Here is a 27,481-nt window from a genome sequence, read left to right as displayed (position 1 = left end):
GTATTGTCCCAATCCTATTTAAACATATTGTAATCTGATTAGTACGTTTTGTTTTATTTGTTTTTCTCTTGAAAAACAAATAAAACAAATCCTAAAAAAATAAACTTTGTTTTGAACCTTAAAACATTTTTATAAGCAAGTTACGTTTCTCCAGAAGCAGCTATAAATCTTCAATAAAACATGGATACATTTTAACTTCATTTCCTTTCCCTCCCGTCACATTTAATTTTGTTTCTTGCAGTGGATCAAATTATTTTTCATCAGTCAACATTTTTTTGTTGTTGGTGTCTCAAAGATTCTTTAACTTTTGTGTTGTGTTATTTTTTTTTCATGCTCTTTACTTTTTTTTCGAGATTTTTAAGACTTTTTTTGCTATTACGTTTTTCTGTTTAGTCTAGCTGTCTGTTTTAGTTCTGTTTTTATTTTCTTTTTTATATTTTTCATTCGTCTGCAAAATTGCCATCGTTTTAGTTCTATTTTGGACCTTCGGAGTTAAAAAAAAAAAAAAAAAAAAAACACTACCACATTTTAGGATGTCAAAAAAAACGAACTCAAAACAACTTCTATTCATTTCAGTTTCGCTTGCTCTCTATGCAAACTGTTATTTCATATATTTCGTGAAATGTTTTTCAGAGCCAAAACATTCCCTACTTTTCAGTTTATTTTGGTTCTGTTCAGTAGGTCTCCTTAGGAATATTTTCTTTCTTTGCGTTTACTTAAATTTATCCAATTTATCATTTAGAAAACTGATAGTTGATAAGAACAGAAACTCTAAGTACGAACGAATACTTCTCATGTTCGCGTCATTCTTCTTCTTCTTCTTCTTCTGTACTCCAATACAAATACCTTCCAGCTCTCTTCGTTCCGAAGATGAAAAAGGAAAGTTACCACCAGTGGTACTACAATAAACAACTGTCTCGCGCGCCATTTAGAAGACAATAAACGACTTTGCAGTACATCAATGACGACTATTGCATCTGTTTCCTATACATCACACTTTCTTTCAAACATGTATAAAGTTGGATCATATTTCATAAAGTCGTTGACGCAGCAATAAAAGTCACCTGCAGGCAGTACAATACCCGCCACTGTCTCTGTTTATCTTGTCTTCAGGTGATAAAACGGAGAAAAATAAGTCAAACCGTGTTGTTCCAAAAGATATGTCTTAGCCATGTGGATGCGTATGTGTTGAGATATGGCCCCAGCTGAATGCAAATTTTTCTATTAGTAAGATAAAGTGAATGTTAAGATAATGGAAGGTAGATGTCTTTAGAAGGACATCATTTTATTATCATTTTAGCCAATCGAAATTAAATGTCAGCTGTTATGAACATGGTTCTGTAATGACAAGACACGAACAGATCTGAACCTGTAGTACATTAGTAGAGAAAGTTTGGGTGATACGGAACACCAGTTAGGTGCAAAATGGTATTCTGTATTACCCTAAGATCCTCTAGCGCACAGGTATCGGGCTATTTTTATAAATTTATATTTATATTTTTTATTTTTATTTTTTTACATAAGCTGGACTCGGATCTAGAGACTACACGTGGAAGAACATTTTCAAACCATTTCATGCTTCTAATAGGCAACAAGCGGGACCGTGGTCTCACAGGAAAATGAAAGTCATCTACTACCAAAAGATATTCACAAGCATCTATACCAAGGTGGGATTCGAACCCACAGTAAATTGGAGACGAATCACAACTAGTTCATGAAATTTTGAATGGCCTCTTTAGTCCAAGTAAAAGAAAATAATGTATATGAATCTAAAACTGACACTTGGTAATTATGGTTGTTATGTATACGTAGATTGACGCTCTTAGAATTTCCACGTGTATACGTGGAAATTCTAAGAGCGTAACCCTCTGTTAAGATAAAACCTCCTCTTTATACGTATATTAGGCCTAGTGGCCTGTTACGATTTGAAACCACGACTACCTCGAGGATAAGATGATTAGCCCTATGTCTCCCGGTGTGTCCTATGTCTGTAGATGCGTGTGTTCACTGGGCTGGTTTCCCTATTCTGGGGGACGAAAACCCGAGTTTCTTGGCGAAAAAAAAAAAAACCCTACCTTCGTATGAGACCGGCTAACTCACCTTGGCAACTTCAATTATTTACACTTTTTAAATGAAAGTTCTTCGATATTTCAGAATCTACATCTAGGCTCTTTAAATACCCCTTTATAAATCAGGATCACCGATCTCTTTGTTTCCTAAGAATGCGTATTGTGAGTTCATCACATAAATCAATATGGTTGTAATCACGTGACCTTGCATTCTTCAGTCGTTAATACTCTGTAAAGAATCAGTGTAGTTGCATTTCAGCTCATTACATTTCGTGGGATCAAATGGATGCGAAGTATTTGAGTCTCCAATTTGTCGTGCATTCTGAAATTTGGAAAAATTAATTATTTATGAAGTTTTAACTTTATTTCGATTCATTACTGAAAAATATCGTTCCGACTTATAAATGAAATGCATGTTATTAAGAACAGTAAGCTCACTAAATAATATTTTAGGGAAATGAATTTTTTTTTTAAATTTTAATTTTAGGCTACCTATATCATAGAATCATCTACTGATAAAAACAATATTTTTTAAAAAATAATTTCATACTCATGAATAAAGACAGTGGTATTTATTTATTCTATAAAATAGTGACTATTCAAGAGCAATATGTGCATTCCTTACGAATACGCAAGACATTTTCAATGGATGCTCTGGAAAATGATTTTTTAAGTGGAAAATTATGAATATTTGCTGCAATTTACGTGCACTGGAATGAATAATGTAAATAATAACACACAGATACTAGCCACTGAATTAGAAACTGTTATGCAGATGTATGTGAACGTCACTTATGCAGCGTATGGACAAAATTCTTAGTCACGTGCATTGCCACATGTGCTAAGCAATTTGCGAATTCTGCTTGTCAGTGATCGTCAACAGTATTGATGACAATCTCACCTTTTGAGAAACCAGTCAACAGAGTTGACTGGTTTCTCAAAAGGTGAGATATCCCGGGTGTTTAATCAGTGGGAAAATAACCCACATGGCTTGTCTAAGAGGCGCAATTGTGGCCCTAAGACAGTCTGTTAGGAACGAGATCGCCGTCCTTTGAGAAGGCTTGTACAAACAAACAGAACTTCCTGCGTGCAGCAGTTGACGAAAGCATTTAATGAAGGTTGTTCCCGTTCTATATCCCATCGAACTATGCGTAGGGAATTGAAGAGGATCGGTATTGGCAGTCGCATATCTATACGGAAGATAAAAGTTTTAAATTCAGTGGTGGTATGTGTAGTTATATCTGCAAGGTTCTTGTGTAGCCTGTTGGCAACGTTTCTGATTCCATAATGCTAGACTGCCAGAAGAAAGACTGTTATAGGTTCGAAACGAATTTTTTTCCTAAGCTTTTTTTTTTCAACAGGTTCAATTCCTAACTTAAGTGATCCACAGTGAGACAAGTAGCGTTTTTCTCTATTTAAAACTGGAGTTTTAATTACAACTCAGAAAACCGACCATTACTTAAGACAGTAATATATTAAGGTTAAAAATGACCAAATATTGGCAGTTTCCTTCTGTCTTCACTCGCAGAAATCTTCATACTAATCTGTAACCATGAAATCAGCTATTAGTGAAGACTAAGTATGGAGAGGCCAGCCGATTTCTAAAAGTTAATTAGAGCAAAAAGAGGTTCATCAACTCCCTTTTGGGGTATAAAATGGCCGGAGATGATTTATTTATTTTATATTCGCAATTCAAAATTATATTTGGTGATCATCGATCAACTATTTTGAAGATGGAGCACATTAGCAAACAGATGTAGACTCTTTTATATGGAAACAGCCGTCAGACCAGTGAAGCCTTTATCCAAAGCATTAATAAAAGTCGAACATACGCATTCTTGGGTAGTAGAGTTCGTGTCTTTTAAGTAGTGCAAGCAACTCCGATTTCGAGGATTGTATACTCATAATCACTTTGGTTCATTTTTCGAAACTTTCAAAGATTCTATATTTATTCGGCTATGAAATAAGGATGGATCCTTAATATCCCTATTTTCATTCATTTAAATTGTTCGAAATGATGTTTCTTGGCTCTTCTTTTTGATCATTACAAAAACAGTTATGATTTTTAATTAATGGTGCCCTTCTGAAATTAGTTGAGTAATAACAAGATGCATCATATCCTATGAACTGTTAAGAAAAATGTAAAATAATGAAAGACGAGGGGGGGGGAACAATTTGAGAGGAAGATTAAATCTTAACAGCAGTGGAAATGCAGAGCTGAAGCAATAATGTCAAATGCAATGCAAGTATTTTTCTAAGATGATACCTAGGGTAAATGATTATTATTATCTGAGACCTCCAGGGAGTGAAGGACTCATCGAGAGAGGCTATAAATCACCCAAACCAGCTGTCATATCTGCCCTAAATTCTTCCACACCAGATGCACTCACTATCCCTAGAGGCATACTATTCCAGTCACTCCCTGCTCTGTGACAGAAAAGCCTAGTTCTTACCCCTTTCTTGACTCTGAACAAACTTAACTTCCATGGATGCCCCCCGTTCTTTCCTCACCTTCCATATAACGAAACATTTCATCAGTTGATATCCTATAACACCCATTCGAGTTTATATACCTCTATCATATCACCCCTCTTTCTCCAGTTAACCAAAATCTGCAATCCATCAGCAATCTCTCCTCATAATCTAAAACATATAATCCGAATATAATCTTTGTAACTCTTTCTTTGCATCCTTTCCACAATTCCTTTATCCCTTTCGAACTAGGAAGGCCAAATCTGCGCACAATAATCCACTTGTGGGTTTATCAAGACCTTATAAAGAGGCAAAATGATCTCCTTATCCTTGCATATTAAGGTTCACTTTAACATCGCAATTATCTTCTGAGTTGTATTTGCAACTTTTGTTATGCGACCTTTGAACTTCAAATTCGTATCCACAATTACGCCAAGATCCCTAGCCTCACCTAGTCTCATCAACTTCTTGTAACATAACCCCGCTAATATAATATACCGCTGAAAATCTCATCATGCCAAAGTGCATAACTTTACACTTACACTAACATTAAACTGAGAAGCATTTTCGTTTGTTCAAATTTCCAGCCTATTCAAATCATTTTGTACGTGTTGGATATCAGTAGCATCTCTGTTTTCCCTGCTTATCTTCGCATCATCAGCAAACAATTACACATCTCCTGTTAGATCCTTTCTAATGTCACTAATTATAGATTGAACAACAATGGCCCAAGAACTGAACCTTGAAGTACGCCACTGATCGCCTTAAAATACACATTCACACCCACCGTTCACCACTTTTTGATATCTGTCTGTGAACCATCCACTAATCCAAGTCAAGAGTTTATATTCGAATCCCATATTCTCCAGTTTATGCAACAGCCTTTCGTGTGGCATCCTATCAAATGCCTTAGCAAAATCCAATATTATCAAAGTGTATCCCTTCCCTTTATCCACCTCAGCAGTAATATTCATATAAAATATGATCAAATTGTTAAAACATGACCTTCCTTTAGTAAAAACCCATGCTGCTTCTTGCAGAGTATAGCTTGTTTGTCTACCATTTCTGTATGCGAATTCTTACCAACTTCTATAATAGTGACATTCTAAAATCGTCACTATTACACCAGATATACTGATAGATCGGTAATTAGACACACCAGTTTTTGCACCACCCTTGTACAATGGAACTATCATACATTCCTTCCATTCCTGTGGTATCATTCCTGAGCTGAGACTCAAGTTATACAAACATGTGAAAAGCCTAGCCAATTTGGTTGAACATTAGTAATCGTGTTAATATTCCTTCTGTCCTTGGTTATGCAAAAGCTCTTTAATCTTCAATCTCATTAGCTTCTTACACTAGAGTACCATCACTAAAGTTATTCTTTCACATTCATTCTTTCTTTTGCTTGCAGCATAACGATAAAAAAAATTCTTTTTGGATTACCTTTAGCCTACATAGCTAATTTCTTCTCATACTCCAATTTAGCTTTCCGCACAATGCTGATTACTTTTCTGGCCTAAGCTTTATATATTTCATAACGCCTCTCGTTCTTATTCTTACGATATTCTTTCCGCATCATCATCTTCTTCTTGTGGATCTCTTGCTTAATAAAGCTCCCAATCTTGCTCCATTTGACTCCTAATCTATTCTTCGAACACTAAAGATACATTCAGATACCGCCTCATTTAATTCAAAGATTTTCATCTTTGGCTGAAATTTTTTTTCAAAGATTCCCATACATTGCTGACATTTTTTTCATTCAGTAGCTGATACCATGGGACCAAAGATAGTATTCACCTAAGTTGATCATAATTTCCAGCTTTCTAGTTCAGCATATAACCTGTTCTAATGGGAACATCAATATAATTAGATACTTCCCAAGAAATCACGGCATGATCACTGTTACCAACTGGTGGTAAAATAGCCATATTCCTTCTGATGCTATGAACAAATCTAACATTTTTTGACCTCGAGTTCCTTCTTTCACATGCTTCTCATGTAGAGAAATCTCATGATTTCTCTACATGAGAAGTTTCACTAATGCCACCAATCTTAGGCCACATCGTATTCAATAATGCAACGAATTCAACCCCTTTGTTTCTGATGTTCCTGGCATTTGTGTATAGACATAACAAATTACCACCTAGCCTATTCTTATAATTAGATATACAATCTATTTGGCCTTGTTGTAGAACTTTCCCCTTTTCCCTCCCCAGATATATTCAAAAGGCACAAATACAAAGCGTATATTTCCACCAGATGCATAAACATGGTCGAAACCATTGATATCTTTATCATATTTGCATAGAATAGCTGAACTTTCAAACACACACACACACACACACACACACACACACACAAATTTCCCATTCCTCCCTTGATGATCTAGTTTCCCTCATTCTCTGCATTAGGTCTCATCCCAATAAGTAACTTTTCCAAGCTCCTGATGCCAAATGAATTCAAATGTAGACTGTCTCTCTTATACAAGTATTTTCTGCCATCAAACACACTCCACACATCTAAAAACTCTCATCCATATCTTCTTCACAGCCTGCTTATAGAATCATTTGCTATCATTGCCCACCTTCTTAACTTGGTACAATCGTATCTGGGTAGCAAACCTACAATTCTTAATCTCTCCCATTTCTTTCTCGCTTCTTCCAAGAGACCTATCATATCCTCTCTTATACTATATTTGTCGCTATTTAAATTATTAGTTCGTAGAAGAACTACCATCTCTTTTACTTTTCTTTTCTGTGTTTCAATTAAGTTTGTTACATTTTTAATTTTCGCCCCCGGGAAAAATTAGAAGTAGTGACTACCTTCGCAAGCGCAACTTTTAAGATATTGAATCACCATACTATATTACCTCTTTTTTCTTATATTTTAATTGACTTACCTTGTTATTATTATTATTATTATTATTATTATTATTATTATTATTATTATTACCAAGTTCAGTGCTTTCCTGCCTCTTCTTTTCTTATCCTAAATTTTTTAAATGTTTTTCCACTTTTTCTAATTCTTTGATCGATTTTCTAATGATTTCTTTTAATTGGGATATTTCCAATGTCAGATTATCCTCGGATAAATTATCATCATCACTGCAGCAACACTTTTGTTCATCGGAACAAAATCCTCAGTAAAAACAACTTTTAACTTGAGCTTTAGACACTGTCCTGTTGTGGCGTGTTTTAGGTGCCATTCTTAAGAGCAGTAAAAACTAATAATATTTCTACAATTATGTTATTAAATGCTGTAGTACAATAAATACACTAAAAAAACTACAATAATATACTAAAAAACACTAATAAATCTAAGAAAACACTGAATAAATCAACAAAAATCACCGATTTTTCATGATCTTCCTAACAGCACGTCATTTTGCCAGATAGTCTTTTGTTGAATGTCTTATATTGCAGTCATGGGTATAATTTATGGTATCATGAAGTTCGGAGAAACATGTACTATTGCTCTTGATATTTTCAGGGCTCTTGATCGTGTTTGGAATCGAGGCCTGCTAAACAAATTGCCATCGTTTTATTTGCCCACCATCCTCTATAATTGGGTTGCCAGCTTTCTCTCTAGTAGTTCACTGAGTGTCATGGTAAATGTCATCCTCTCTCCTAAATTCGCCACCAATGCAGGAATGCCTCAGGGCTCTGTTCTATCGCGTATCCTTTATCGTGTACATAAATGACCTAATGTCAATCTCTACTAATCCTATTCACAGCTTAGGTCATTTATGTATGCATTGTCAAATGAGTAATGTCCATTCATCTTACTCATTTGACAAACCGTGCTGTGCTCCGACATCCCAGGCTTCAAGATCATCTTTAATCAGTGCCGTAAATATGAATATGCATGCTATCCATCAATCGGGCGAGAACAACCCGATTAGTTCATTGCCATCGACACGTAATCTTGCATTTTCTCTCGAAATATCGATTTAAGCTCACTTACCCTTATTCTCAGTAATACACAAATCACCAGACAGGATCAGATCTCTCTCTCTTTCTTTTGACTGACATTTACTTCTAACCTATCCAGCCATAAACACATCACATTAATGCTTCCTTGGCATTCAAAAAAACTAGTAATTCTACAGTATTTCACTCAGGTGCTATTTTGCATTCAACCAAAGATTCAACCAAAATCTTAGCTATATACAATCCATAATTCCGCCATTCCTAGGAATTCTGCTCAAATGTTGGATGGTGTACCTAAAATCTCCCTAAAAATTCTCAATGCTGTTCAGAGAAGAGTAATTCGTCTCACAGATGATGACTCCCCTACAGACTCACTTCAACCTCTATTTCACAGATGCAGTGTTTCAGCACTGTCTCTTTTACGGGTACTTCCATGGTCGCTGCTCCGGAAAACTGGCAATCATCATCCCTTCACTTTCTGCTGGACTTGTTAAAAGAAGAGCAGCAGCTGTTGCTTTTCAATGCTACTGCAGATGCATCAAGCCTGCTTCTCTTTATTTCTCTTTTACATACATACAAACAAAAAAAAGAAAGAAAGAAAAAAGCATATCAGAATCTATTAAACATATTTCAACTAATTGTCTTTTGAATTGTGCTCCTTCAGAAAGTTGAGAAGAATGACACGTGCTCTTTGTTTCAAAAGATTTTGAAATCCTGTTCAGGATGCGAGGAATCATTCATTATGCGGAAATTTCAAGTGAAAGTGAATTAAACGATCTCATACAGAAATAGCAGAACTTTTGCTACCTGAAACTCTTAATTCTTCCTCCCCTTTTCCATTCACACCCATACATATATTCAAAAATTTCAAATACAACAATAAATCAACCCAATCAAGAAAATTAACGCAAGAGGACGTTGTTGTTCAAAGTATAAAGTAAATTGATATTTGTCACGCATTTTTCAACGTGTTCTTATAGTTGGTGAGAAGAATCAAAACTAAATGGCCTTTCTTCTAACACTCCTGAGTCCATAGCTGAGCCCAAAACTATCAATGACTGTACGCATCGAGGGTAGTACGGCAGACAACTTTCGCCATCTCGTGATACTAAACCTTAATGGGTATATATTATTTGGTGAAACAGTTTGAATTCTAAGGTCGATCTTTTTAGTTGAGTAGTTAAAAACTGAAGTTTTGAAATTAAAAAAAAAAAAAAACTCTACTTAACTCTGCCAAAGAGTTGCTATTTCGGAAACCGGTTTAAAAAAAAAAAAAATGAATGAATAAAAATAATAAATAAAATTCTCTAATGGGCGACTAAGATTTTCTTTTGGCGATCTAGAGCTATTATTAAATAATAAATTTTACTGACATTAGCATTATAAATTGACTAATATAATACTTAGCTAATGATCGCAATTGATTATAGAAATGCAACAATATATAATTACTAAAAGAATTATTTTAATTAAATATCTAATAATCAAATTATAATTGTTTATAAAATTCATCATTAAAGGAACCCACAACGCGCTTCGATTAGCTACCATCCACACATAGTCACAAATTTACATGCAGTTAATGAAAGATTTTAGAGCTTTGTTTATTTATTTGTCGAGTTCTAAAGTGTATTATTATTATTAAATAATGAGAAGTGAGCATTCTGATAATTTATTTTTTGATTAATTAACGCAAGAAGAAACTTTAAAAAATATCAAGATTCGACTGCTTTTTCCATTAATGCTGATCGAATCTTAAGTTTCCTTTTACCGAAACCGAATATTAAGGAATAGATGGTGTAATTTAACATTGTCCCTAAAAGCAGTTAGTAGGCATACATGATCTAGCCACTGTCCCTTAGGTGAGTCACCAATAGCCTAATGTGATAATCTGTTAAGTGCAATGTGCGTGCAAATAAATGTGAATGAAAGCTTCAAGTAATTCTGAATTTATGCTGGATTCATTAAAGCGAACAAGAGATAGAAACGTGTGCTAATTAAAACAAATAAATCAGCAAACTGGGCTAATAATTGCTTATTACTGCGAGTCGTTACAATTTAATACGTAAAGGAAACAAAACTCAACTGGACAAAATCATTTACACATTAATTCATAATAGTACTACCGACTCAAGCTTACTGTGAACTGACGCTATTATCAAACAACCAGTGTTGCTGTTTGGTTGTTTGATAATAGGTCACGAAACAGGTCATCATAATAAGAAAATACAAAAGCTGGAACTATAAACAAATTAGTTTTGTTATATTTTCATATTTTAATATCATAATGGTAGAGATATACTCTTAAAAAGCAATATTGATCGTGTGATCAAAGTTGACGAATCTTTCACTTTTTTTTTTTAACTTCCCTTGAGGCCACTATTTTGTGCACGAGATTATTCTAGAACTGTCAGTGCACACTTTTCTAGACACCAGGTGCAAATGTGTCTCCCAACAGTACCACAACAGAGAGGGGGAAACTCCGTACTGAATGTCGTTTATGGAAACTTCGGTATATATTTTCCCCGCCATCTCTGTGCGAGGCATTTGTGAAAAGTCTCGCAAGGTATTGGTTTAGAGCTTGATGACGTCATTGTCAAACGACTGACGGTGCGCATGTGATGATGGTTCTCCACGCGCCACTAGCCAGCACCTGTTTATGAACAATGCGGCTCACAGAGAAAGCAGGGAAAGAGAAAGAGAGAGAGTCTTTGTCACATAAAGATAGAGCTGAAGATCTCACTGTTATGAGATCTTAGGGTTGATTAGGAATGTGCTGGTTAGTTAGACATGATGTCTTTTTGATCATTCAAGATACAAGACATGGATGAAGACAAAGAAGCCATTTATCATAGATCATATATCTGGGTCCTTGTTAATATTTGTATATTGGACACTGGCACATTTTTACAATCAGAAATTTATTAAACATGATAAATCACATTTCTTCTTTTTTTTAATGTAATACCTTAACCTTCACGTATTTGTGGTATGGATTGTATTGTCATGGTCACAGAACAATGTTGGAAATTGAAGGATTAGCGGCCCCCCTTTAATCTCTGTATCCGCTCATCGGTTTAGAGCCTTACGCCCTTACCAACTGGAGTATATTTGGAGGAGAGAACAAGGGGGGAGGGGAGTAATCGAGGAGTGGCCTGCCTCACTTCCCGTCTCGGCACTTCCCTTGTGGAGATGGAAGCGGATGCGGCGACGGACGCAAGGAGAACTGTTGCACTTGCATCGAGTGTGAGCTGTCGGTTGTCAGCCATGAGGGAAGCGGTTGGTAGCGTGGAGGGAGACTGACGCGCATTCACAGAAATGACCCAAGTACAAGAGAACGTTTATAATTTTGTGCAACTTTTCCTCAAAAGAGAGGAAGAGATGGCAGACCGGAAGCTAACAAAGAAGGAAAGGGATAGTCTGTTGATATTTGACGGACAGGTCAAAGGTAAGGATAGGTCATAGTGAATTTTTTTGCAATTGCATGCCCAGTTAAGCTTTGATATATTTCTAAGAATGCATTGACATCAGTGCACTGTATATCTTTCATGTTTCGCAATAATCATTGAAGCATATAAGAAAGTTTGCCCTAAAATCGTGTAAAGTGTTTTATATTTTTGGAGGGATCATCATGTTCCTTGCAAGCACCTTGAACCCATCTCTCACACTAGTCGAAATATTATTATTATTTATCCATATATATATATAATGACATTGTGTTTCTTATAAATGATTATTCTGTGTTTGAGAATAGATATTAACTGAATGGCAAGTGAAACCTAGCAGATTCAAAGTCATTTATGATTATGCTAGGAAATAGTAGACAACGAACTGCTAGAAATCGATAACAGACGCTGAGCTGGTATGGAGAGATAAGCGATGCTTTTTGAAACTGGCGTCAAGCCTACATTTTTTTTTTATCCCTAGAAAAATTCGAGGCTTCACCTACATTAATTAAATAATATTTTAGCAATTCCCTTTTTTTTTTATGCACAATTCATTTTGAAATTGTTTGCTTGTCAAAATACCAAACGAATGACGTTCAGAAATAGAGCCGCCTATCGGAAGTTACTGGATTATCTATGCATAGTGTTTAGAACTATGTGCTTAAGCCTATTTGCAAAAATAAAGCCACGTGTTTGGCAAAGAGTTTAACGTTATAAAGTGTTGATTTAACAAGAAACATGCACAGTATCTGTGCAAGTAAGTTAGCTACTTTTGTTTCAGTCGAATATCAAAATTATTATTATTATGTTACAGATTTAGTGAAAATCTTTGAACTGCTACACTTTTGCGTTGTGTTTGTAACGTGAAAAGTAAACAATAGGTAGCGCGTTATGTAGAATAATATACGTTTTATCTTTAGGAAAAGGAAAATTGATAAATATTATTTAAAATATTAACACAGTAATATTTTCATAACTAAAATAGCTCTGATTGATAATGTTTGATTATAGTAATGAAACCTTTTGGAACAAATAGCATTAGCAACCTTTTAATGGTATGTCGATTCACCAATAAATATTACTTAGCAAATATTACTTATGCATATCACCGTATTAAACTTCAAGAGGAGAAGGAATAGAAAAGTAGCATTTTCATTAGAACTGCGCCATGTTTACTTTATAATGAGAGCATTCTTTATTTATTTTTTAGTATAATGTAAATCAGGCGTCGATTATTGAGTATAATGTAATTTAAATTTTAATAATATTTAAATAGTAAAGTCAATGTTATATGAGTTAAAAAGAATAATAATAATAAATTCCAACTTTAAATATTTTCAAGTTTATTTGAAAATTTAAACATCGGAATGGTCATAAGAATTATTTCTATCTCCAATGGCGGTCAAAAGTTCTTGTGGATGACTGTTTACATCTTGTTTGTTACAATATTTATAATAATGTATTATTCAGATTGATATTTATATGATAAAATTATTAATTGAACAGTTATGCCTAGCATACAATCCCTGGTCGAGTCATTCAGTTTTTCTTAGTAATGTATGTGAAATTATATTTAAAAATTATCGTAGCATTGCGCAATGTGTTTTCATCGCGTATGAGCATTACTCACAAGGAAGGCAGTGAATGTGAAACTTTTTGCCGTTAGCACTAGATCGATTGAGAGGGAGTAGAGCAAGGCCCAATTACTGAATCGATATTTGTGAATACTGCATGCTAGAGAGAGAAAGAGAGAGAGAGATGATCATAACCGTAATGAATTGATCTGACTATGCTTGCCAGGTGTGATATTTCTTGATAAAGTATTTAATTATAGTCAATTAAATCAATTTTCAGCTTCATCACATATTTCTTATGTGAAATTTTTATCATATTCATTCGGCTTCATAGTAAGTTCATTTATTCATATTCAAACATCGTTTTTGGCTTTGTGGAAAGATGTTATGTATGAAAAAAGAACCCTTCTTAGTTTAGTTTATAAGAGAGGGCTCATTGTTTTTTTATTATCATTTTAAGAAAGTATAATATTTATACTACTGAACGGTTTTCTCAGAAAGGAAATTATTTATAGTCGGATTCTGAAGTTGTTTTTCCTAGAAATAAAATTGCCAGTTTTTTTTTTAATAATAATTTTTAATGCAATCATCTAGCTTGATTTTAAGCTAATGTTCAACCTCGTCTTGCATTATTATTATTATTATTATTATTATTATTATTATTATTATTATTATTATTATTATTATTATTATTATTATTATTATTATTATTATTATGTTAACATTTTAAATAAAAATTAGGAATGAAGAAATAAATCAATCAAATAAAGCTTCTGATGCTTTATTTTTTCCTCCAGTAAAAGATTTTGAAATTATATTTTTATTATCTGTGAATAATAAGTGTTAATGTTAATTAAAATAAAATTGCTTCAAATTAAATTATTTAGAATTCATTGTTATAAAGGAGAGAGAGAGAGAGAGAGAGAGTTGTATACCAGTCTGTGTACTATATTGAATTGGGCTGTGATTTTTTTCTTTTTCTTTTTCAATTGCTAGAGAAAAATTAGTCCAATGACCATTGGCGTTTCCAAGAAGGATTTCTATCATGGCCATTATATCAATTCCCAGAGGTAAAAGTTTCCACCATTTCTTCTTCCCCTCCCATATACTCACACTCACACACTTTGAAAACTGCTACAATCGTAGCAATGTTGAAATGTCAGATAAATAAAAAAACCTTCAATAATTATGAAGTTGTTTTTTATATGACTCCCACCAAGGAAAGGTTGTGAACGTGTAGCAATGTTGAATTGTCAGATAAATAAAAAAACCTTCAATAATTATGAAGTTGTTTTTTATATGACTCCCACCAAGGAAAGGTTGTGAACGTGTAGCACATTAGTACTGTGAGTGCGAACTCATTTTTTAAAATTATCTTTTCTGTTTTTTTACATAATCCGGAAGCCCTGCTCTACAGCCTAAACATGGAACTTTTTTCAAGCATCTTTAGCCCTCCAAGATATTTCCTTTGCAGGGACAGAGTCTGTGTGTCTACCTTATGATTTGGGCTCACTGTAATTGGGGGACTCCCACTTGCACTTTCCAAATTAATAATAAAACTGTTTAAAAAAGAATGGGGATCTATGCTAAAATTACGACATTGTTTGGCATGATAATACATACCTTTCAGTGTATATTATTATTATCAAGTATAAACGCGTTTGCAGAAATCTGGGTAGAAGTTAATCTTCTGTGCAGGAAAAAATACTGGTTCAGGAAGCAGTGTAACTCTGACTATAAGAATAATTTACTTCAATTTATTGCAAAATACTTTAAATGCAAATTAATTAATTAATTAGCATATGATGATACAGCGGCCGAGAGCCCCATATGGATATCACGGCACTGTCTTATGAAACGAACATGAAATGAAGCTATTGGTTATAATGTATTTTGGTCTGTCAGTTGCCTGTTTTTTGTGTTCTGAGGGACGAAAAACCCGAGAGAAAAAATCCTCTTCCTTCGTAAGAAACCGGCTAACCCATCTTTAGTTGAAAGAGACCAGATAAAGGTTCCTCACGTCATGGATGGGAATCGAACCCAGGTCTTTCTGCCCAAAAGGCTTCGTCTATACAGACTGAGCTACCGAGGCTCTTACTTTAGATGCAATAAATATCGGAAAGAATTAAAATTCAAGATGTGTTTCAGTAATTAGTTTCAGTACTTGAAATTGATTTTAAACCACATCGCACTCAACGTAAAATGTTGTTGTTAATTAAAAACTAAATAAGTATAAAATTTAATTATATGTGAAATATCACATGGTAGTTTTTAATCTTTAAAAATTTATGTAATCACACTTTTTAGGAGCTTATTTATGCTTACTTATGAAGCTGCTTTTAGTTTAGATTCAACTGTCTCTGGTTGAATATTAGAGACCATTCAAATTTTATGAGGAGCCGAAATTGGCAATCTCGCAACCTCATAAAAAGTTTCACAAAAATTAAAATAACTGATTGTCCATAAAAATGACTGAAAACTAATTAAAATTTACCAGAACATGGATTGGTAAATAGAATCTCGCAAATGCGACTTACGTGGTTTTCCGCAGTTCACCTTAACACAGAATTCTAATAAATAAATAAATAAAAAGCTTCGTGAACTATTGCGTTCGATAGTTTGTGGAGCACCATGAATAATTCATAAGCTTCGTAGCCACGTGCGGGAAATAATGCATTCTTATCTCGGTCGCTTTATTACGATGGCTATATAGTCGAGTTGCTATATTAAGACATGGGGGATACTGTAGAGACATATTCTGGAAAATTATGGAAACAAACAAAAAAAAAAAAAAAAAAACCGATTTCTTTTCATAGAACTAGAAATTTAATGAAAGGGAGGAATGTTACTTCTCCTGAAGTCGGAAGAGAACGGAGAGGCGCTGGCACTTAATTCAGAAACCATGGCTTAGCTTTGTGAAGAGGATTCACTGAGGCTACACACTCCTCTCTCTCTCTCTCACTTGAAATCTGATATTGCTAATCACTATGCCAGTGCTATTGATCGAGATTTCTTTTCTCAAACTATGAACTTGCACCATACAGTTGCCATCGATGTGCTGGATGTAAACAACTCACGAATAATAGAGATACTCTGAATTCTTTGGTATCTAAAAAAAATAATAGTAATAGTAATAATAATATTAATAATTAGTTCTAGAGTAAGAATTATTATGTATAACTGTTTTTCTCTATCTGTTCTATTTTCGTTTCAACTGTAAGAGAATAATGATTCAGCGCAAAGAATGCGTGTTCACTATCATTATTATTGTAACTTGTTGTTGAAAGAAACTGATAGCCAGCTATCTCGTCAAAAAAAGAAAAAAAAAAAGTTTGGAGACACTTGATTTGGAGTATGTTAGAAGTCAAAAAATTAATTATATTTCACCCATAGTTTCCAAGGGAGAACCGGAACTGATAGTAGCTCGATTTTGCTTTCTTGTTTTATAGCTAATCCACTTTTGTAATACAAGTAGTTATAGCTTAAACTTCCTAGCTTAATAATAATGATAATTTTTTGACAAAGTTTATTATCATTATTTAAATTAAGGGGATATTATATCCCACATTATTTCAAAGCCGAATAAGAAACTCAAAGATCGGAATCAAAGAGTTTCATGCCGAATATAGTAAACTATAAAAGTTTCGGCGGACTGTAGCGTAAGCTAAAGCACGTAGTACAAACTAGGGCAACTCGTGGCAAAGGTAGATAGCTCTGATCACTATTCTTATTATTTCCCATAATGTAAAACACATCTCTTACGAGATGTATGATGTTATACATTATGGTGGAAGGTCACTACCCAGACCGGTTTCGATCTTTATTGAGATCTCATCAGTGAGTAGCTAGACCAAAATAATACCAAAGGGTATAGCGAAACGAACTTATATACTTTACTATACGAGTTGTCAAAAAAAGTGCACCCATTTATTATCATCTTGACATATACAGATTATTTACAAATATACAGCTAAAGTATTACTATTACATTTTTGTTCACTACAAATATTCAGTACAGAATGTTAAGTGAATATCTTATTTAAATACGCATAAATAATAATTCTAACAATGTATTTTACATTTTTTCCCACATATATTTACAGTGATTCATTTAATGTGTTATGAGAGAGAGAAATTTCCCTCTAATTTTCAGTCTCGCTATAATATTTATATATCTTTTTCAGCTCTCTGTATGTTCCTAGGTTTCTGTCGTCGAATGGCAGTTTGTTTATCATGTCGGGTTTGTAGAAGTTTCGGGTGGCTTTTCCGTAGTGATTATTATATTTATATGTTATGTAGTTGTTGAGTGTGGTCTTGTTATCTGATATGTTCTTGTTACTCTGTAGGTTGGAATGAAGTAAACATACTGTGTAGTGGATAAGTGCACCTTAAATATTTTCTGTTCTGTCCTTGCTGCCCCTATGTGGGCTGAATATCAGTTTTCCCATTTTATTTTACAATTGTAATCTGTTAAGTTTGTAGTTTGCGCAGGATGCGTATGATGTAATTGCGTATCTTAAAATATTTTCACATAATGCTTTATGGATTAGTATTTTTGTGTGTGTCGGAGCAAGGTCTTGTAATCGATATAGTTTTCTTGCTATTATCCTGAGTTCGTTGTGTAATAATAATAATAAGTTAGTTTAACCGCTGTTTATTATCTTTCAAAGATTACATGAGTGTAGGGTACACTTTTTACATGCTATTAATTTTTTATGATTAGGACAATATAATACTATAATTAATACTAATCCTAACAAAAACAATATACAGTTACAGTTTTACATTAAAACAGTTAAACAGCTATTTTTGCATTTTGTCATTTACATTTTAATTTTACAATTTACTTTTATTCACATTCTTCTTCTTCTACTTTTCAACCATTTTCTGTGCACTGCCGGACGAAGGTCTCCTCCAGTTCCTTCCACCTTTCTCCGTTCTTGGCAATAGTTGACCAATTTTTTCCCAACAAAATTTGACAATTCATCACTCCACCTTCTTTTAGGACGTCCTCGGCCTCGTTTCCCTTCTTTTGGAATCCAGTTCGTTAGTATTATGGTGGTCCATCGCTCATCTTCTCTTCTGGATACATGTCCAGCCCATTTCCATTTTAGTCGCTTATGATAAAGAATGATGTCAGTGATGAGAGTCTGGCTTCTTATCTTTTAATGTGATGCCTAGCATCAGCCTCTCCATTTTTCTTTTGAGTCTAGTTTATTTGTCAGTGCTTTTGTTAAAGACCAAGTTTCACAGCCATATGTGATGACAGGAAGTATACACTGGTCAAATGTCTTCCTTTTTAAACAGAGTGGAACATCATTGTTTTGAAAAATGCTTTTCAATTTTCTGAATGCTCTCCAGGCAAGTTGAACTCTTCTATTTATTTCCTTTTGGAGTCCGCAGTTTAGATCAATGAGATGACCTAAATATGTATATGAAGAGACTCTTTCTTACAAAATGATTAAACATGATTTTAGTTTTTTCTCTGGTTATTTTTAGACCAACTTTACTGCCTTCATAATATCGGTCTTCTATCATTATATTAAGGTCTTCTGGAAATTTTGCAAAATTCACATTAACAATTACTATTTGGTTAACATGCAATAGATACCTAAATGCATTCGTTTTACTTTTCACAATAATAATTTGAAAAAAAAATATATAAAAAAAATCGACAATAACAACGAAGAATGAAACTTTGCACTTTTACAACTTTACAATTCTGTTCTAACCATGTGTACAATTCGGTACAATAATTTTGTATCACTTTACTTTCACTTTTCATTACCTCTCAGAGAAATGACATATTTTATAATATTTAGGCAACAGTGCTATAATTTCTTACGTTACACTTTTCACTCTGAATATCTTTATAATTTGCATATGTGGAATTCATATAACAGAACAATAACGATCACAGTAATCGTTTGCAAATATAGTTCACAGTTACACAAGGTAGTTAATATGATTACATGCTGCATTTTACATTATATATATATATATATATATATATATTTCTTTTTTTTTTTAATTTGACAAAGTGTTATTATTATCACACGGCTATTTACATTTAGACTATTCACATATTATATTTTCGAATTAGTACAAAATGTTATAATTTTTTTTTTATTGTTCTTTCAAATATTTACAATGATCATCTATTCAGTATATTATTTTACAAGGTTCAGCACTTTGTGCTACATATAATGAGATTTAAATAGTAATGATGATAACAGTTTTTTTTTTATATAACAGTCATAATAATAATTTACAATTATATTGTTCAGAGTTACATAAGTTGTATAATATTACATGTTGTGGTTTACTATTTTTTTTTTCTTTCAAATTTGAAAAGGTGTGATTATTCAACAGTATTTACACATATGCAATCTGAATATTATGTGTCCTTATTTTCACAAACATACGGTGTAAACTCATGATTTACTTTTAATTTTTTTTTTTTTTACATTGCATACATTTGTTACAATTATTATATACATTACATTCATTTGTTTACATATGATACATTACTTACATTTGTTTACATGTGATATTTACATTACGTACATTGGTTTACATATAATACATACATTGGTTTTCTTGTGATACGTACATTACATGCATTTGGTTACATATGATACATCTTGGATGAGAACTAGTTGTTTTTTTTTTTCCTTTCATCCTCGAAGCTTAAATGTAAGCTTATCTGAGGATGACACCAGTTGGTTATTATGTATTGTTTTTTTTTTTTTTTTTGCTGTGTTAGGATGCTACGGAATTTATGATTGAGAAATTCGCGCGCTCAAATAATAATAATAATAACTGAAGATTAACCAACCACCCGGGATACTCATGTACAATGTTTCTAGAGGCGGAAATCCTGCTCTAGAAACCAAACTTGGAACTCTTTTTTTTTTTAATCAGTTCAGGACTCTAGTGATCAGAGTAGCGGTGGTAGATTCATAATGAACGAGGAAACTCATGTACCATCTAGGACACTCGCCAACATCCATGCTTTTTTTTTTTTTTTTTTCGTATGATGATATACAACGGCCGTGAGTTCCTTTTACGGAAAGGTACAGCACCATCTCAATCCCCCCCCTAATTTTATCCGGGCTCGGGACCGGCATAGCTGACGAATCAGGCCTATGGTTGGGTCTTAGGTATTCCTGACGGTAATCCGTGTGTGTTTGTTCACGGGACCTGTTTGCGGGAGGAAAAACCCCAGATAAACTAGGGAGATAAACCCTGCTGTCCCCGCCCAAGACCAGCTAACTTGGCTCTGTCTGAGAAAGATCCTTAAACTCCTCACGTCAGCGACGGGAATCGAATCCAGAATTCGAACCTGTTGGATGGAAAGCAAATATATTAATATATTATTCAGTTCTGTCAATTAGGTCTGTAAAATGTGCGGTAGGTGGAGAATTTGAGAAATTTTACTGAAGATACTAAGAATTTATACGTTTTGTTCTCTTGCGTTTTAAAGATTATTTATAATGTGTGTCATTGTTTTTTTAGAATTGGGATATTTTTAATGTTGGTATTGTTTGGTAAACTTTCTTTCTTTATTTTTTTAATTGTTAAAAGTGTATTGTTATTTGTTTATTATGCTTAATGGCAATAACCAAACTTACAAAGCTTTTCTAGAAAAGTATTTGCATTTCATTTTATATTTGTACTATAAATATAAATTATATGCTTTATATACTATACTACACTATATTATACCATGTATATTCTCTGTACTATATATATACTGTACTGTATACTACACTGTAAATATAAACCATTTCTGTTGAATGCATTTTTTAAAAAATTATAGGTGGCCTAAAAATGAGAATGCTGTTTAAATAGTTTTTAATTATTTTGGGGAGAGAGAGGGGTTGGAAGCGGACATGGCAAAAATGGGCATGTCCTCTTTCTACAGTTAACGATTCATATATGTGTATATAGTCAACTTTAGAGGAACAACCAAAAACTGTATAAGTTCATTTGTTGCAAAATTTTCATTTTTTTGAATTACTTCAGTCATTTTTAGAGACTAATATCCTTGTAATTCATCTCTCTCAAAATATTTACTTTTGTTCAAATTTAATCAGCACACTAAGAGATATCAATAAAATCATTCTCGAGAAAAAAAAAAAAAGGACATCCTCCCTTTCTGCAGTTAGCGATATATATATTCATATATATATACTCCCTTCCCCTAATACGTAGCATTTAGCTGTAGCTGAAGTTACTTTTACTATAAGTAACTCATTGTAGATAAGCTACTTTTATTTAATACTAATTTTTAAAGTATTTGCCCAGTTAGCAGGATATTACAGTTTGCCTCCAGTATTCATAAGTATTGTGGTACTGCCTAAATGGACTACCATTGTTTGCATTCTCAGAACCAACAGGAATCTAAAATCATACTGCGCAGTTTAGAATTCTTAGCTGAATTTACTACACATTTCGCACCGTTTGCATTTAACCAGAATGTATTCTTAGGTTTGTGTAGGGGGGGGTGAAGAACTAGCTTGCGCTTTACAGTCAAAACGTCTCTAAAAGGTTTGCTATATTATTTATGGAATATTATCATTTCTTCTTTCAGTATTGTTCTTACATAACTCCCCAAAATCAGAGAATGGAATTGCCTTATTAGGTAGGTTTCATAGATGGATAGCCTGCATCTTATGAAAGGGTTCAATGTTGATTTTTAATAGTAGCTATTTCTTATTTCCAGCCCAACTCATGAGGCTTACCAATCATATAAAAAATGGTCACTCCATCTGAATTAAGTTTTATTGTCAAACAAGTATTGTTCTAACCAGCTTTACTTCTTTCAATTTTCGTTATGTACTTTTATCCATCAGTTATATTTTCTCGGTTCATTTTTGAGAGTATCTGAAAATACCTCCTAACTACAGCCACACTGGATCGATTATTTTGAATGAAATTCCTTTAACCCCTTAACGTACCAATTAAAAATCAGAAAGCGGTCGTTTTTCTGCCAATTTTTTGGGCGAGGGTGATTTGCTGGATCAAATTCATCATTATTTGAAAAATAATGATGAATTTGTGCAACCGCAAACGAAACAGCCGATACACGCCGTTGGCAACTTTTCTCGGCTGAAAGGAAATTGGCACAAGATTGTCTAGCGTCTATATTCGGTTGTATTTATATGTGAAACCAAAATTCAAAATCAATTTTGGTGCAATAAACAAAAGACTTGTCACAGACGTCTTTGTATGTTAAGGGGTTAAAAAAAAAAAAAAAGAGATGTGGGGGGGAGTTTTCAATCTCATTCGTTATGTAGAATAGCTCTTTACAATTCAGATGAAAAATACTAAATTCGTATTTCGCTAGATATATGCTAGTTACAGGATCGATTTTAGGCATCTGGCGATCCGAGTAAAAAGACGTTAGTAAGTTTATCTATTTTAATTTATTTTATTTAGTATTAATTGGTTTACATTGAGCTGAATAACTCATTCATTTGATGTCTAGAAAAACCTCTTTAATAAAGTTCAGGAAACTGGCTTCGACTAGCAGTCTGGCAGGAGAGAGAGAGTAATGCCTCAAACTTAATAATTCCCAGATTGCGAAAGTAATGACTTTCAGTAAAAAAGGAGGGATCCTTTTGTAAGCCACTTTACTACCGTTACTTTCATTTATAGGAATCTGTTTTAATGGGAGTTTTTAAGGTTCATAAAATCTCTTGGCGGAGATACCGACAAATCAGTTTTTAAGAAAGGCGCAAGTCTTATACTTTATCATTAACATATAGAGGCTCTCTATTAGTAGCAGATAGAGAGGTTTTAGCGATGACGAGAGACCTCTTATCCTCTTTTTTTTTTTTTTTTGAGAAAAGCGACACGGTGCCAAAACGTGTCTGGTGTGTAGAATGACTCAGGTAAGTCGCGGGAAAGGCAAGAGAAACAAGTTAGGCGAACCGCTCAGGTTTGAAATGTGTGGTGACTACTGTAAGGCCTCTGATAAAAGTACACTTCATTTCAGACATCATTTTGCTATTTCACTGTTTGCTAATGATAAACTATAGGCCTTTTCTATTTTCAAACTAATCGTACCTATTTCTCAAATGTCACGCTCTTAGCTGTCAATAACTCAAGACGTGGATTTATCCTTTAGATTCTGTCACAAAATACTGCTATCTATTGATGAATTAAGTGCCAAACACATACGCATTATCGTTCAAAAATTTGCGTGGTTTTAGTTTTATGCTTCTTAGCTTATTGTATTCATTTTAATGCGAAATCGAGGTTTCTTGATATCTTCTTGCGATAATAAATTTTTCATTCAATTTAATTTAATAGCACGCTTAGTAATGCTTAATGATGGAGAGAGAGATTCCAGAAAATCAACAAACACGGATAGCCAATCAAACATGTAATATATTATTGTTATTGTTAACGGGCATCCCCATGGAGTCAAAAGACTCATCGCGGGAGGCTAACAGCATAGTTCCCAATATACCTACATACCATCCACAATCCAATCAGAATTTCACCAGAAAGTAACCAGTGTTCACATGTATCATACCTCTCCTTAAACTAATTCAAGAACTATCAACAACCACAGGCAACCCATTGCACTCATTCACCACCCTGATAGCAAAAAATCTAGACCCTCACATTCTTTCTAACTAAAGGTTTATTCAACTTCCAATGATAGCCTCCTTGATCTATCGCCTCCTCTCATGTAGTGATTATTTTCTTCCACTTCCATTCTATAAAACCCTTTCAGTAATTTGAATGTCACCTCTCTTTTCCTTCTATCTGCCAATTTTTGTAACCCACAAATCTTCAATCTCTCTTTATACGAAACATTCCACAGGCCCGAAACCATCTTAGTTACCAACCTCTGAATCCTATTCGTAATCTATGCATGGATTCATAAATTTTCTTGGAATGTAAAATAAAGAAACATTGATAGTAATTTTCTTAATCCACGTTCAATTCCATTCTCTATCTTCGATATGGTTATAGAATTAGTTGATCGAATATTCTTGCAGGACAGGGATGATTCTTCCCCCAACGTTACTTCCATTGCACGTAGAATCTTTATACGAGGTTTTCAACTGAAGGCGAATTAACCGCTCACTGTTTTTCATCCCGGAAATTTGGAAGTTTTCATCTTTTAGAACATGCAAAGCCTTGGTTGCTTTGAATGGAACTCCATAACAGTAACTGCTCCACACACACACCCGGATTAGGAGTTCACCGTGCCAAATATTTTTTGAAATGTACTTAACTCGATTTCCTCTCGTTCAATTTTTTTTCTTTAACAGAACAAAACTTTTTTGAAATGTTTAGAATCGGCAGTAATGTCCTCACAATTTTCTTTGGAGGTAACGTTTTAAAAATCCACGTTTCGAAATTTTATAAAAGAAAAACAAGCAGCAGTAATTGAAGAATATCCGCTCTTTGCGTATCTAAAATGGAAAAACTAGTAAGATTTTCGTTTAAAAACAACTCGATCGAGTTGGATTCGTTGAAGAATGAAAATAAACCATCAATCACGTTAAAAAAAAAAAAAAAGCCATAATTGTCTGCAACTCAGCAAGAGGATATAATAAAGGAATTTTGAGAACTGAAAATTAGCAGTTCATCTGTTATGAAGATTACTCACTATTAAGCAAGCTGAACCTCTAATTCATCCTCTAGTTTATGGTTAATAAGCATTTTTCAGATTGACCGGCTGCTGAATAAGAGTCAAACCTTCTTCAAGGCGGGTGGCTTTTTTTCCACAAAGGCTATCACTAAAACGTCCACAGGAAAATAACCCAAGGGAAGATCAAAAGCTGCAGCTAGCTGTGAGACCATAATAAGAGCCTATCTAGATCGATAGAAGCCTTTTTTTCCCCCACTCCTCTTTTTTTTTTATGTCCTCTTTCATGTGCTTTGTGTGTGCGTGCTACGAAAGAACAACGCCAGCCTTAACCAGCTATTTAAATGCCTAGTAGTTCCTCTAGTATCACGGTGGTACCTCTGACGAGATGACAGCGTGATCATTGTCATTAGAGATACCACGGGTCTGGAGAAGTCGGCCGTGGAATAGTGTGTGTGAAAAGGCTTTTATGTTATGGCGCACAAATATCTCCTGGGTTCTTGTTTGCATGAATGAATGTCTGCCGATGAGTGAGAAGGCGTAAAATTACACTAGTAACTAGCCAGCATGCCATAAACACAATGACTGTAAACAGAGTCTTTGCTAACACTCTTCGGATACAATCGACCAAAAAAAAAGCAGAAGCGCGGGTTCGGTAAATAAAATAGCATCGAATTCGATAACTCTGCGAAATAAAGTTAAACACGAGGGAATTAGCAAAGAATATATTCCCTTGATGTCTTGCCGATATTTGTTAAGACAGTATTCAAGACTACCAGTTTCTTGTATTGGTTGGGTATCATATTACGACGCCATCATCGGAATATAATCAAACTTTCCATTATCATTTGGGGTTTGTTAAAATAGATCGATTAGAAAAGTGTTTGACGAATTCGCTGTTCATAACAAGAATGCCTTACAAAGAGCCAACCAACCAACAGAAGGCATGGTACTGTGACTTTTCTAGTTCAAGACCGTGTGTGTGTGTGTGTGTGTGAAAAAGGGGATCAATGAAACCTCACTAGAATATATTGATTTCGTGTTTTTTTTCTTTCGGGGGTGCTTTTCATTATCATATTGAAATCACAAAGACCAACATAACATTAAAAAAAATCCCTTTTTGGTTAAAACACATAATGTAAATAATTGAAGAAATATGGGATTAAAGCCTTTCTCTCTCTCTCTCTCTGTAGAGCAGCCCATTTGACACATTCGTGTTTAGGTTGAGCTTGGGTTGTTTGGAGTAATTGCTGAAGCAACTAAGGCCATGTGTATTGATCTTGCTTGTTCTTCTGTTCCCTTTGTCCTCTTTTGCAGGAGGAAAACCCTTCCACCTCTGGAGGAGACAGGTTCACTAACTTTCAGCTGAAAAGCCCTTAAGGTTTCTCACTTTCTACAAGAGATTCGAACCCAGGCTTTTCTTGACCGAAGGACATTATCGATACCGACCGAGGTACGAAAGCTCAGTCATTTTTAGGTATTCTTTACAGTTTCATGAAAATCCATCCACCCTACAGCATTGATTTGATGAAATTTGGTAAAGATACCCAAATTTTATTATGAGTCGTGGCATTTCGGCTTAGAATAAATGACAATATTGACAAATCATACCAACGAAATATATTCGAAAAGCAATGTACCATTGCATTGACCGGTATTCATAGTTATCCATTAGTTGGATATACTGGTAACCCCAACATTTTGGAAACATTATGTTTCATAATTAATTTAACATTTCGGCAGCAGCAGATCATCAATAGGCTAGTTGTAAGTAGCTGCATTAGTTGGTCAAGGTATCAGTGTTATGTCAAACACATGAGTGTTTCTTGTTGAAGTTTGTCAAGTCTGTGATATCGGAAATAACGTCAAAAATCTGATTCTTTCGATTCTATCCGCATGTTTTTTTTTTGTTTTGTTTTGTTTGTTTGTTTTTGTTTCCTTTGGTGTGTAATTATGGTGTGCTTCCTGAATTGTAACTGTTGGTTCGGATGGTCGTTTGCTCCACCACCTTTTCTTTTTAATCAAGCACTCTTTGCACTTGATTATGTGAAATCAATAGTAATACGAGACTCGTACAAAGATAACGTAAAAATAATCGAAAACAAAAATATACTAAATATAAAATCACCGTGAGCTAAGATAACGAAAGTAATATAAAATTAATAAATTAAAAATAAGAGAATGATCGTAGATAATCATATAATAACATATTTTGCAATCCTGTCCTATCAAGTGTCATCTCCATCAGGTTCACTATTATGGATTTCTTCCTGAGATCCATAATTGCAGGTAGTGTGTACGCGACTGGTTTGCCTCTTTTGAGGGACAAAAAACCCGAGTTTACGGAGGGAACCCCCCCCCCCTCTCGTAT

General features: G+C 34.0%; 1 protein-coding gene across 1 annotated transcript in view; it reads left to right on the top strand.

Annotated features, from left to right (window-relative positions):
* Nucleotides 1-11,609: 11,609 nt before the first annotated feature.
* Nucleotides 11,610-27,481, top strand: part of LOC150101810 (SLIT-ROBO Rho GTPase-activating protein 1-like) — a 312,204-nt gene continuing 296,332 nt past the window's right edge. The window contains exon 1 of the mRNA XM_090400019.1: nt 11,610-11,924. Coding sequence (XP_090256145.1) covers nt 11,795-11,924 — 130 coding nt within the window. The 5' untranslated portion in view covers nt 11,610-11,794. The remainder of the gene's footprint in view (nt 11,925-27,481) is intronic.

Source organism: Typopeltis vanoorti, chromosome 11 (genome assembly GCF_054136105.1).
Source record: "Typopeltis vanoorti isolate ZY-2024b chromosome 11, IOZ_Tvanoo_1.0, whole genome shotgun sequence".
Lineage (NCBI taxonomy): Eukaryota > Metazoa > Arthropoda > Arachnida > Uropygi > Thelyphonidae > Typopeltis > Typopeltis vanoorti.
This window is presented reverse-complemented; position numbering and strand designations above follow the sequence as displayed.